This window comes from Nyctereutes procyonoides, unplaced genomic scaffold, assembly GCF_905146905.1.
Source record: "Nyctereutes procyonoides isolate TBG_1078 unplaced genomic scaffold, NYPRO_anot_genome, whole genome shotgun sequence".
Taxonomy (NCBI): domain Eukaryota; kingdom Metazoa; phylum Chordata; class Mammalia; order Carnivora; family Canidae; genus Nyctereutes; species Nyctereutes procyonoides.
This window is the reverse complement of record NW_026575024.1, coordinates 8,730,809-8,743,706: the sequence shown is the minus strand read 5'-3', so window position 1 is coordinate 8,743,706 and position 12,898 is coordinate 8,730,809. Positions and strand designations below refer to the sequence as shown.

General features: G+C 47.0%; 1 protein-coding gene across 3 annotated transcripts in view; it reads left to right on the top strand.

Moving 5' to 3' along the window:
- TSHZ2 (teashirt zinc finger homeobox 2) overlaps positions 1-12,898 on the top strand; it is a 437,737-nt gene that overhangs the window by 250,359 nt on the left and 174,480 nt on the right. Inside the window, exon 2 of one of the 3 annotated variants that reach the window (XM_055306518.1) lies at positions 6,769-9,717. In XM_055306518.1, the coding sequence (XP_055162493.1) occupies positions 6,769-9,717 (2,949 nt within the window). Of the gene's footprint in view, positions 1-6,768; positions 11,525-12,898 lie in introns of those variants that run through there. The other 2 variants (XM_055306509.1, XM_055306499.1) reach the window with 2 other exon arrangements.

Here is a 12,898-nt window from a genome sequence, read left to right as displayed (position 1 = left end):
CCTGCACCTTTTCTCTGTGATATAAACATTCCACTCCCCTTAGCTCCTCTGCATCTGTCTAGACCAGTGCCAGCACCACCCACCTTCGCAACTGAGGATTCTTTTTCTTCCATCTGTGGCCAATTCTGCCCACTTAAGTTATGTGCTCACCTCCAGCCATGCGTGACCTTTCCATGACCTGGTTCTCCCCAACCTCGCAGAGTCTGACTTCTCTCCGTAACTCCTCCCTCTCTTCTCCTTGGCCTTTGGAGAACCACTGTGATGGGCATTCCAGCAAAACTTGACCAAAATATCTTGCCTGTGGTAGCTTCAGAATAAATATTTCTTGATTAAATGAATAAACAGATGAACCACAAAGGGATGACTGAGTATCCACTTCCCTCGATGTAAACTCGTCGTGTCCTTTTTTTTTTTTTTCCTTATGATCAAGACGTGGAGCAAGACACAGAGCACGATTAGGAAACAGCTTTATGGGCCGATGTGCTCTGACGGGGACTCAGGAAAGTGCCCACAGCAAGAGTGTGTTAACTAAGTGGACTTTTTTTTTTTTTTTGTCTCATACAGACCCCATCTGCTATGCATCCCATTGTACAAGCAAAGTGTTCCCATTAGTCAAATGGTCCACAGGAAGTAATCAAAGAGATGTGTTGTTCTTGATGACCTTCAGAAAGCTCTAGGTCCATCACTAAGTGCACTATGGATTCAGAAGAAGTCCCCCCCCCCCCCCCAGCGCTGCACCAAGTCCCTCTCCAACTTTCTTGAAACAGGGATTTCTCTTTGTTTGGTTCTGATCTTCAGATGGAGGGAACAAGCCCTTTGTCTCTCTTGACCTGTGTGTACAAGTCACCCTTATGCGAATGAGTCATGTGTAGCGTGGCAGGGAGAAGAATCTGTATGCGGTGAATTTTACTTTTCCTGTTGAAAATTGTCCTGCCTCGGAAGGTGCATGAACTGAGATGATTTCCCCCCGGCCGCAGGGAGACTGAGCCTGGGCTGGTGCTACCCAGCTTCTCAGAAAGGCAAGTCTGTGCTCCTGAGTGGTGTCAGGGATCCCACGGCCCTCTAGCCCACCACTTGCTGAAACAGAGAGCTTCGGACCCCCTCGGCGCCGGGCCTGGCCACCACTGGAAGTAGCTCAGTCTCCTTGAACTAAATCCTCTTATCTCTCTACTCAGCCTGCCAACAAGAGTGCCAATTAGTGCCAATAATAATATACATATTAACAGATTTCTAGACCATAGTCACCAAAACACTAGAGATTCGTGACAGGGAGGCCTTCCTCTGTGTCATCATTTAGCGTACCTACTGGGTACACGGCGAGAAATTCTTGCGATCCCTTCATTTACGTCTGCCCTGCACACTGTGGAATCTTCGTGTGATTTTAAACTGTCATTTAGTGGGGTAGATTGGTGAAAATGATCCTGTCACCACTGGATATGTTTTTAAATGAGGTCTTGGTTGAGTTCTGGTTTAGTTTTTTGAAAATCAGCCTTCTTGAATTTTATATTCTTCTCGGGTTATAACTGTTCCACCTCTACTGCCACTTTAAAAACTGTCAGTGTTTTTACGGTAAACACTCTATTGTGGATTTTCAAGGCAACTACAAAAATGTATGCCTGGCAAAAAATCTGTTATCTAACATCATGCAACCCATGAATTATTTTGCACAATTTCATTTAAATAATTCTGAATAGACATTTTTGGAACAATTGAGGTGGGGATTTTTTTTTAATTGTTCCTCCTTTGTTTTTTATTTTAAGCTTTGATATAAGAGGGAATTTCTAAAATTTAAGGGTTTGTTTCTGAATTTTAGCCAGACACTAATAGGGTAAAAAGTTCACAGCATATAAAATATATTTCTCCAGTGACATTTCTCCTTTGTGAAAGCAAGAATTCAGGAGAAGACCACCCTAATATTTGTGGAACCTGTATCTTGGAACAGCTAATGTACTATATTCATGACAAAATTAGTCCCTATTTTCAAAGTTCCCATGTGTGAGACTTTTTTGAATCAGAGTCTGCTCACATTAAGAGTGCATTTTCTGATGCTTTGCAGTCTTGATGCTTATTTTCAATCTTCATACTTAAAAGTTTAAATTCACAGCTCAAGGATTTCTGGCAATAAGACCATTGGTGGCTGGTTGGTCTGCAAAGATGATTTATGGGGATGTTCTGGCTTTATCATTGAGGGGAGCCAGTCAGGCTGGTTGTAATTCACACCTGATCTATATGGAAGGTTAGGGGAGGGAGCTTCACTCATCCCAGGTGCCGGTTGCACCATCAAGAAGTGGAGGTTTGCAACTGGAATAATCCCTTTGCATCCTATGATCCATTCATTCATCTGCTCAGATAATTTGTGGACACCGTTCTGTGCCAGGGTGCGATCTGGGTACTGGGAGAAGCAAGGTCTCCATCTCCATGGGGTGCAAACATTCCATCTTTACCTTTAGTGGGAGAAGACCATCAATGGGGGGCGGGGAACAAGATGATTTCAGAGTATGGCTGGTGCTACAGGGATCTCAATAAGTAGGTAGGTGTGATCTGGAGTTACAAAGAGAAGGGGAGACTGGTCAGGACAGGCTTCTCGAGAAGGAGCCCTGTGAGCCGGGACCTGAAGAATGAAAAGGAACCACCACGTGAAGGTCCAGAGGAAGAATTTTCAGAGCAGAGAGATCCACATCTGCAAAGAACCAGGTCACGGAAGGGATGGGCAGGTGCAGCAAGGAGCGAGTGAGGGGGAGAGCCTCATGCCTCCGGCAGGGAGAGCAGGGTGAGGGGGATGGAGTGATGGGGCAGGGAGGTAGAGGCCAGGTCCTGCAAGCTCTGCAGACCAGGCTGAGGGTTTGGACTTCACTTTTAGTACAGCATAAGGATGCTGCAGGAGTCAGAACAGAACAATTCCCCCACCCAATATCTTATTCTTTTGACAAAGGATCTTCTAGCAGTTCTGAGAAAAACCGCCTGGAGGAACTAGAAGCAGGAAGCCCACTCACTCACCCTAGTGAACAATAAGGCACAGTCAGAGCAGTGGCCCTGGAGTGGAAGAGAAACGGTCCCTGGAGTCAGTCACTTAGAACAGCGCTGAGAGGCTCTGCTTAGGAATTCGCTGTCTTGAGGATGCGCAAGTTCCCTGTGGCCAGTGTCAGGCAGCGGCAAGGGCCGGGATTAGAAATTTAGGTTGGAAAGGGAGACGTTTGCCACCACGGAGTTTGATCTCCAACCTGAGATCCACAAGGAGGTTCTACAGAGAACCGTTCTTTCTATTGTGCCGTGGCATAATTGTGATCGTTTTCTTTTGTTAAATAAGTATTCATAAGAATAAACTTGCCACTCATCCACTTTACCAAGATTTGCACATGATGCAGTCTTATTAAACAAATCATCGATAGAGAGAGAGAGACAGATAACTCATTACGCACCCAGATCACCCATATTCTGGCTGTCTTTCCTCTCGTGTCAGCTGCCGGTGGCAAACAAAATCACTTAAGTCAAGTGAACGGTTTTAAATGTATAATATTAAAATGTGGTTTTAAAAACTCCTTGGAACCCTCAGCCATCGTTAAAATACACTCACTTTGACGGATGCTTTGGCACTTTTTTTATGAAGCTTTTCAATGCGTTACCTTATCGGGTGCATGAGATTTAGTCTGTTCTGCAGAAGAAAACAGACAAAAAGGGTCTCTCAGCACGAGTTACTCTTCTGTAAAGGTTATAGTAAACATGTCAATGCCTAATTAAGCAGAAAATTTTATCTGTATTGTGGGGGAGGCGTTTGCTGTCTCTGACTTTTCTTCTGGGGAATCCATTTAGAAGGACAAAGTAGATTGTGAAGCTGAGCTGGTCTGGAAAGCTCAGCTTCCAAATGTCAGCAGGGAAAAAAAAAACCAACAAAAACACCTCTTTTTTCCTTGTGTGAAAATGACTGTATTGGCTGCGCAGATTGAGGGGAGGGGTGCACACACAGGGGAACACACACACACATGTATATTTTATCCATACACACTCACGCACACACACAATAACATGAATTGCCTCCAACCAAATGTCAGGCCCTGTGCTAGGCACTGCAAGTACTGACCTGACTAAAGCCCGGCCACACTCTTAATCCATGGTGGCAACAGAAGACCTCTTTTCCCTCCTAGATTTTTTTCCACCAGCTGTTCATGTGTAGTTATGTGTGTATGCATGTGTTGCTGCGATGCTGTGATCATATTGCTTGTAGAATGGTACCTGTATGTCTTGGTTGGCCTGGAACAGCCTTGGCTAATGAGTGTTGTCCCAGTTTTTGAGCAAGAAAGCCCTTCTAATTCTCAAAAGTGACCCTGTTTGATTGATAAAAATCTGCCTGACTCTTTGGAGTATTTTTGCTTGGCTCTGTAACAACTCATTTATTAATTTTATAACAGGCTTTTTCCTTGAGCTTAATGATATGACGAACATACCCAATACTAATTTGCAAACATACAAATTAGTCCGGGAAAAAGAAAATGCAACGAGGATGAGGGGGGTGGTCTAGTTTAGTCATCCAGTGATTTTAAACTGGGTTTTTCTTGCAAGGAGTGACCACTGATTAATGGTTGTTCAACCAGATTGAGTAGCTTCTGTTTCTTCTAATCAATCTATGGAACTGGGGACCAGCAACACCAGTTTAATAAAAAATCCACTTGTCAGCATGCTAGGAAAGCAAAAACACAACACCAGTAACAATACAATAATGAGCACAACCACCAAGCCAGTGGCTAAACTGATTTTACATTTCATCTTGTTTTATGGTATCATGCCTTTAAAAAATATATATATTTATTTGAGAGAGAGCACGGGGGAAGGGGTGGAGGGAGAGAGGAAAGAGAGAGAACCTCAAGCAGGCTTCCTGATGAGTGTGGAGCCTAACATGGGGCTTGATCTCATGTCCTGAGAACATGACCCAAACCAAAATCAAGAGTCAATGCTTAACCAACTGAGCCACCCAGGCGCTCTGTATCGTGCCTTTCAAATCGTGGGCTCTTCTTCTCCAGCATTCCCATAATTCTCCCCTCTGAAGTGATTATCTATTTAGTAACTTCTTTTTTTAAAAGATTTTATTTATTTACTTGAGAGAGACCGAGAGAAAGAGAGCACAAGCAGGGGGAGCAGCAGAGAGAGAGAGAGAAGAAGACTCCTTGAGGAGCAGGGAGGCCAACATGGGATCATGACCTGAGCCAAAGGCAATTGGTTAACCAACTGAGCCCCCTAGGCACCCTTTTAATGACATTTCAATGAACCTTTAGCTTTTGGGCGTCTGCAAAGTTTTCTTATTCGTTAGGTTGGCCATAGAGAGTGGAGTGGAGTGATTAGGACATGGGTGCTCTCATCAAACAGACCGGAGACATGTCACTCCACAACACTAGCTCTGTGGCCATGGGCAAATTTCTTAACCTTAGAGTCTCCTCTTAACCAAGAGCCTTTGGAGTTCCTGGCTAGAGCTGCCTTATTCCCAGCAAAACCGCCTTTTCTTCTAACTCCCTCTGCCTGCCTCACAGGACAGACCTCTGGGCATGATCTCTCTTTTCCAAGTTTTCTTGATGTGAGTGGTCCCACACCTTAGGGTTCCTCCCAAGGGTCCACCTGCACCAAGAGGGGAGAGAGAGGCTCACAAGGAAAGAAAACATTGCACAGAGATCATGCAAGCCTTGCAAATCCAAGGCTGAATCTCCCTTGATTTGGTACTTTAGTTACATTTTATCCACGTGGCTCTGAAAAGGCCAGGTGAAGGAAATGAACACATGGGCATAAATAGTCACTTTCCCCATCTCTGTTGATGGATATTTGCCCATTAATTCCCTTTGCACCCGCTCTCTCATGCCTTCATTTTCCCTATGCAATTACTGGCCCTAAATCCTCTCAGAGAAGGGAAGGCATGCATCCCCAATAGCACTTTGCATCTACAAATCAAACGTATAATTGGCATCTCATGACGGGTACCCACAAATCACAAAGCATTTGAAATTACAGGCACAAGATCGAGAGGGCATTTTCAGCCTTGTCTGAAAAGGTCTTCATAAACCTGTTTGAGAATAATAGGATATTCCCCAAATCTCCCATTCCAACACCATTTGCTATTATTTTAAAATCATTATGTTTGCCGAGCTTACATAATTTTTCAGCTATCAATGGAAGATTTTATTCAATACTCCATAATCTCTCTTCCTGCTGTGTGACTCTCTACAAATAAAAATGTTATAACAAAAAAGACACTGGCTATCAAAAATATAATGGCTGTGCATCTAATTTACCTGTGAGCACTCAAAAATGATTTATTAAGATAATCGTATGCCAGTATATCCAAGTGTCTTGGGAAACCTTACCACCGAGATGCCAAGGGTCAAGTCTAGTTTTCTTATGAGCCAACATCCTTCTCTGTAGACCTCTGTCTTTGTAGGATTTGAATTGCCATCCAGCTTTCCTGAAAGTCCTACCTACAAATTTAGCAACTGCCCCACTATCGGAGCAGTAGAGTGGTATGCCTTTGACATGAAAATAATATATTAACTTGGGATTCTAGGCGTTTATAATGATTTGTGACTCCTGTCAATTAAAAAGAAAAAGGCGCGAGATAGCACCCAACACACCATTTGGTTTTTTCCCGTGTCCATGGTTTGCAGGTCATAAAAGCGTGGATTCAATTGTTCTTCCGTTCGGTCCTGGGAGCACTTAGGTCCAAGTGGGGAAACTAGGACGGAAGGCGTCCCCTTGTCACCTTATTTCATCTCTTCTTCTTCTCTCTCACAGGCTACGCCCAGGAGGAACAACTGAAGGAAGACGAGGAAATAAAAGAAGAGGAGGAGGAGGAGGAGGACAGTGGTTCAGTAGCTCAGCTTCAGGGCAGCAATGACCCGGGGACAGACGAGGAGCTAGAGACGGGTCCGGAGCAGAAGGGCTGCTTCAGCTACCAGAACTCTCCCGGGAGCCACCTGTCCAACCAGGACGTGGAGAACGAGTCTCTGCTGAGCGATGCCAGTGATCAGGTGTCGGACGTCAAGAGCATCTGCGGGCGGGATGTCTCAGACAAGAAGGCCAGCGCGCACTCCAAGCTGCCCGGCGAAAGCCACAACTGCATGGATAAAATGACCGCCGTCTACGCCAACATCCTGTCCGATTCCTACTGGTCGGGCCTGGGCCTGGGCTTCAAGCTGTCCAGCAGCGAGAGGCGCAACTGTGACCCCCGCAATGGCAGCAGCAAGACGGATTTCGACTGGCACCAGGACGCACTGTCCAAAAGCCTCCAGCAGAACTTGCCTTCCAGGTCGGTGGGGAAGCCCAGCCTGTTCAGCTCGGTGCAGCTGTACCGACAGAGCAGCAAGATGTGCGGGACCGTGTTCACCGGGGCCAGCAGGTTCCGCTGCCGCCAGTGCAGCGCCGCCTACGACACCTTGGTCGAGCTGACCGTGCACATGAATGAGACGGGCCACTATCAAGATGACAACCGCAAGAAGGACAAGCTGCGACCCACGAGCTACTCGAAGCCCCGGAAGAGGGCTTTCCAGGATATGGACAAGGAGGACGCTCAGAAGGTTCTCAAGTGCATGTTTTGTGGCGACTCCTTCGATTCCCTCCAAGATCTGAGCGTCCACATGATAAAAACAAAACATTACCAAAAAGTGCCTTTGAAGGAGCCAGTACCAACCATTTCGTCGAAAATGGTCACCCCGGCCAAGAAACGCGTCTTTGATGTCAATCGCCCGTGTTCCCCCGATTCGACCACAGGCTCCTTTGCAGACTCGTTTTCTTCTCCGAAGACCGGTGGCCTGCAGCTGTCGTCCAACAACCGCTACGGCTACCAGAACGGTGCCAGCTACACCTGGCAGTTTGAGGCCTGCAAGTCGCAGATCCTCAAGTGCATGGAGTGCGGCAGCTCGCACGACACCCTGCAGCAGCTCACCACCCACATGATGGTCACCGGGCACTTCCTCAAGGTCACCAGCTCGGCCTCCAAGAAAGGGAAGCAGCTGGTGCTGGACCCCCTGGCCGTGGAGAAAATGCAGTCGCTGTCAGACGCCCCGAACAGTGATTCGCTGGCCCCCAAGCCATCAGGTAACTCAGCCTCTGACAGTGCGGCATCCACGACTGAGCTGAAGAAAGAGAGTAAGAAGGACAAACCAGAGGAGATGGACAAGGACGAGAGAGTCATGAAAAGGGAGGAGTATGATGATCCTCTGCAAAAGCCTTTAGACCCCACCATAAAATATCAGTACCTAAGGGAGGAGGATTTGGAGGACGGCTCCAAGGGCGGAGGGGACATCTTGAAGTCATTGGAAAACACCGTCACCACAGCCATCAACAAAGCCCAGAATGGGGCCCCCAGCTGGAGCGCGTACCCCAGCATCCACGCGGCCTACCAGCTGTCGGAGGGTGCCAAGCCGGCTCTGCCCCTGGGATCCCAGGTCCTGCAGGTTCGGCCCAACCTCACCAACAAGCTGAGGCCAATTGCCCCAAAGTGGAAAGTCATGCCGCTGGTGTCCATGCCCACCAACCCGGCCCCGTACACCCAAGTGAAGAAGGAGCCCGACGACAAAGAGGAAGCCGGGAAGGAGTGCGGGAAGGAGAGCCCCCGGGAAGAGGCCTCGCCTTTCAGCCACAGTGAGGGGGATGCTTTCTCCAAAAGCGAAGCCCCTTCGGAAGCCAAGAAGGCCGAGCCTCGTCTCCTGAAGGAGGAGGCCCGGCTGGTGGAGGAGGGCGGTGAGCCCGAGAAACGACCGCCCCTGGAGCCCGCGCCCACTCTCAGCAACGGGTGCACCCTCCCCACGCGGGCGCCCGCCCTGCCGTGCATCAACCCGCTCAGCGCCCTGCAGTCCGTCCTGAACAATCACCTGGGCAAGGCCACGGAACCCCTGCGCTCCCCCTCCTGCTCCAGCCCAAGCTCAAGCACAATGTCCATGTTCCACAAGTCGAATCTCAGCGTCCTGGACAAGCCGGGCTTGAGTCCCGCCCCGACGCGGCCCGCCAGCGTGTCCAGGCGCTACCTGTTCGAGAGCAACGATCAGCCCATCGACCTGACCAAGTCCAAGAGCAAGAAGGCCGAGTCCGCGCAAGCACAATCCTGTACGTCCCCACCTCAGAAGCACGCTCTGTCGGACATCGCCGACATGGTCAAGGTCCTGCCCAAAGCCACCACCCCGAAGCCCGCCGCGTCCTCGCGGGCCGCCCCCGTGAAGCTGGAAATGGACGTGAGGCGCTTCGAGGATGTCTCCAGCGAGGTCTCCACCTTGCATAAGAGGAAAGGCAGGCAGTCCAACTGGAACCCTCAGCACCTCCTGATCTTGCAGGCGCAGTTCGCCTCGAGCCTCTTCCAGACATCCGAGGGCAAGTACCTGCTGTCCGACCTGGGCCCTCAGGAGCGAATGCAGATCTCCAAGTTCACGGGGCTCTCGATGACCACGATCAGCCACTGGCTGGCAAACGTCAAGTACCAACTTAGGAAAACGGGCGGGACAAAATTTCTGAAAAACATGGACAAGGGACACCCTATCTTTTATTGCAGTGACTGTGCCTCCCAGTTTAGAACCCCTTCTACCTACATCAGTCACTTAGAGTCGCACCTAGGTTTCCAAATGAAGGACATGACGCGCCTGGCGGTGGAGCAGCAAAGCAAAGTGGAACAAGAGATCTCCCGGGTGTCGTCGGCTCAGAGGTCTCCGGAAACAATAGCTGGCGAAGAGGACACAGACTCTAAATTCAAGTGTAAGTTGTGCTGTCGGACATTTGTGAGCAAACATGCAGTAAAACTCCACCTAAGCAAAACGCACAGCAAGTCACCCGAACACCATTCACAGTTTGTAACAGACGTGGATGAAGAATAGCTCTGCAGGTATGGGTTTTACTCCCAGGTGATGGGACCGTAGCCTTGTGAGGAGCTTCTTGATGGGAGATGGGTCTGTGTAGAGGCAGCCCCTGTCTCCCAGTACCAAGAGGACAGTAGCCTGCTGGAATAGGACTTATCTGTATGAAAGACTAGAACACGATAAGTCCTACCCACCTCGATGTCTCCAGGTTAGAGTTGGCGAATAGAATGAAATGGGTTCAGAGAGATGGAGTTCACAGATTACTGCTTCAGGATACGTGATCTCCTTAGTGACCCAAGGCCCAACTCTGAAGGTCCAGCCAAGGCTACACCTCATTTTAATTAATACGTACGGACTAACGTCACTGTCCCGTGTCACCCCCTCACCTTCCCGCAGCGATGCTAGTGACTTAGAAAGTGAGTGGAGGGTGAGCAACAGAACGAACACTGTAGAGTTCCTGGGGGCAGCCACTATGCAGAGATTTCTTAATCGGCCCGTGAACTTTATTACTATTACTTGTAATTAATGCTTTTGGCAGCTTCCTTTCGGCAATCGCTATACCCTCCCCTCCCACCCCTCGGTTTCTTACCTCCATTAGGTTTGCTAGGAAAGAGTGTCTGCCCTGTAGTCAGACGGCAGCAAAATACACTCTGCAGATCATTGGGGTGAAAAGAGAGGAAGCCGATTTTCTTCTCTCCTCGTCCTCTGGTTTTCTTTAGGATACACCAGTATCGGCGGCCGCTTTTAACAAAGATAGATGCGCTGCATGCCCTTGACAGTTTGCTTTTCCTAAAGAAACGAACGACTTTCTGAACACCCATTGCCGATGCACGTGGGGTCGGTCCCACAGCTTCAAGATCGTTTGCATCTTGTATCATAGAAGTTCTGTGCCTTGTATAGTCACTGGTGCCCAGACTCTCTATGTCACCTTCAGGAAAGAGGACAGAGACCAAGGTCAAATAATTTTGGCAGACTTGCCACACCGGCCGCTTTCGAATCTGGGCTGGGTATTCACGTAATCCCTTCATCTCCTTTTTTTTTTCTTTTTTCTTTCTTTCTTTCTTTCTTTCTTTCTTTCTTTCTTTTTTTTTTTTTTTTTTTTTTTTTGTATTTTGTCTGCTTCCTTCTCTCTGCTCTTCAGCATGATACCCCCCTACATGCTAGGGACCTCCACACACACTCAAGTTGTCCTCTACCTGGGCCTTCCCCCCACCCCTCACCCAACCCCAGACGGGGACTTGACCTGACCTAAAGCTTCCGCACTTGCCAGTCCAGTTTATGTCATGCTAGGTGACAGATTAGTTCTTTTGGTTACTTCACAGTAAGATTATGGACAGTCAGTAATCACCTAAAAGCCCTCACCACCCCCTAGTGTCAGAGCATTTGTTTTTTAGATAGGAGATTTTTAGATCAAGCCACAAAGGTATGAGCAGGAGCAGAGCTCCACGTGGAGGAGGGGTACTTACGTGGTGTGGCTTTGGGCTCATCCCACGTCAGGTGGGGAGATTTGCCAAGTGTGAGGATGGTCAAGATGAAATCGAGGGTGAAAATCTGGGACTGTCCCCTCACTGAGAAGATCTAAGAGCTTCCGATGGAGGGGGATCCCATCCTATAACTCTAATGGCTCCGTGGGCCCAAATGAAGACTGTTATTTTGTTTGCATGTTTTTATCATGATAATTAAAATGTGTTACTAGCAGATTCATCTCTTGCTTTCCAAGCATGATTTGTTCAGCTCATACTATTGAAAGAAAAGCCAAAATTCATCTACTGAATCTATAAGTGGGCTTGGGGCTTGGCAACATTCTATTTATTTGCTATATAACATTTTATATCTTATGTAACTTGCTATTATACTTTGCTGGTCCTTGGGGAAAAAAAAAAAAAAGGTGGATATATACAGAATACCCAGGGAGAAGAGAGATGTTTCCAATCCCATAGTGGTAGGTCCAAACCATGGTGAAGAGGACAAATACGTAATGTTTATTTGTGCTCCAATAAAGACCAATTTTCCACCTGTTAGGTTTGTAATCATTCTTTGAAAAAAAAATAATAATATCACTGCCAAAACATTGCGATACGTAAATAGAAAGGTGGGAGAAAAAGAAAGCCATAGTCAAAATCTGAAACGTACATGTCTGTTCTAAGGAAACAAAGATAAACTGATCATTTGGAAAACCCGACACAAAGGCACTTAACAAATCTGTTTAAATACCTAGATTGGATAGCTCTTCTCATCCCTCTGCGTTTGTATAAAATAAATATTTCTGATTTGGACCTTTGAAGCACCACATCACAGAGCTATTATATGAAACCAAAGCTCCATTCATATATAAACACCGTGATGCTGTGCTCTTGAGATAGGATTACAGAGAAACAAGTTTGAGTATTTAAGCCTCATCCTAAACCATAGGAGTATACGTGTGTTGTGTGTACACACACACACACACACAAAAAAAAAAACGGTGCGGGTGCATGGTGTGTTTATTAATACTAATGATATTATAATCTGCCTGAATAGCTCCCACATTTGCACAGAAGTGGCTCTCTGACCCTCTGGCCACCTAGGGAAGAAATCCTTCATCCTCGAGATCACCTCTTAGAACAACATCCATCCAGTACCTTGCCCACTGCTTAGAGTTATGCAAATATATGTTTTTCAGTGATCACAAAATGGGATCCCTGTTATCCGGAACTCTAATTTTAGTTGGTATGCATGATAGCACAAACTGTACAAAAGGACATGATGTCTTAGAAAGCACGGTCAAGATTTTATGGAAAATTTGGGAGCTCTATCGTATCTGTGTTCTCTGTGAGACGCAAATTTTGGCCTGAATTTTCTTTCCTTTCTTAGATAGGTCTTAAATCCTGCAGAAGGCTCTGCCAAATATTAAAGGCAACGTTTCATTAAAAATTAATTAGGCAATATTAAATGTGCATCCCTACTTTAGGACATGAGTAATCTAAAACAATTTCAGTAAGTATTTGTATATACCTTTAAAAACCACATGCTCTCAAATAATAGAAATTAAACAAAGAGCAAATCAATGAGTCTAAAATGCATAAGGACTTGAAATTACA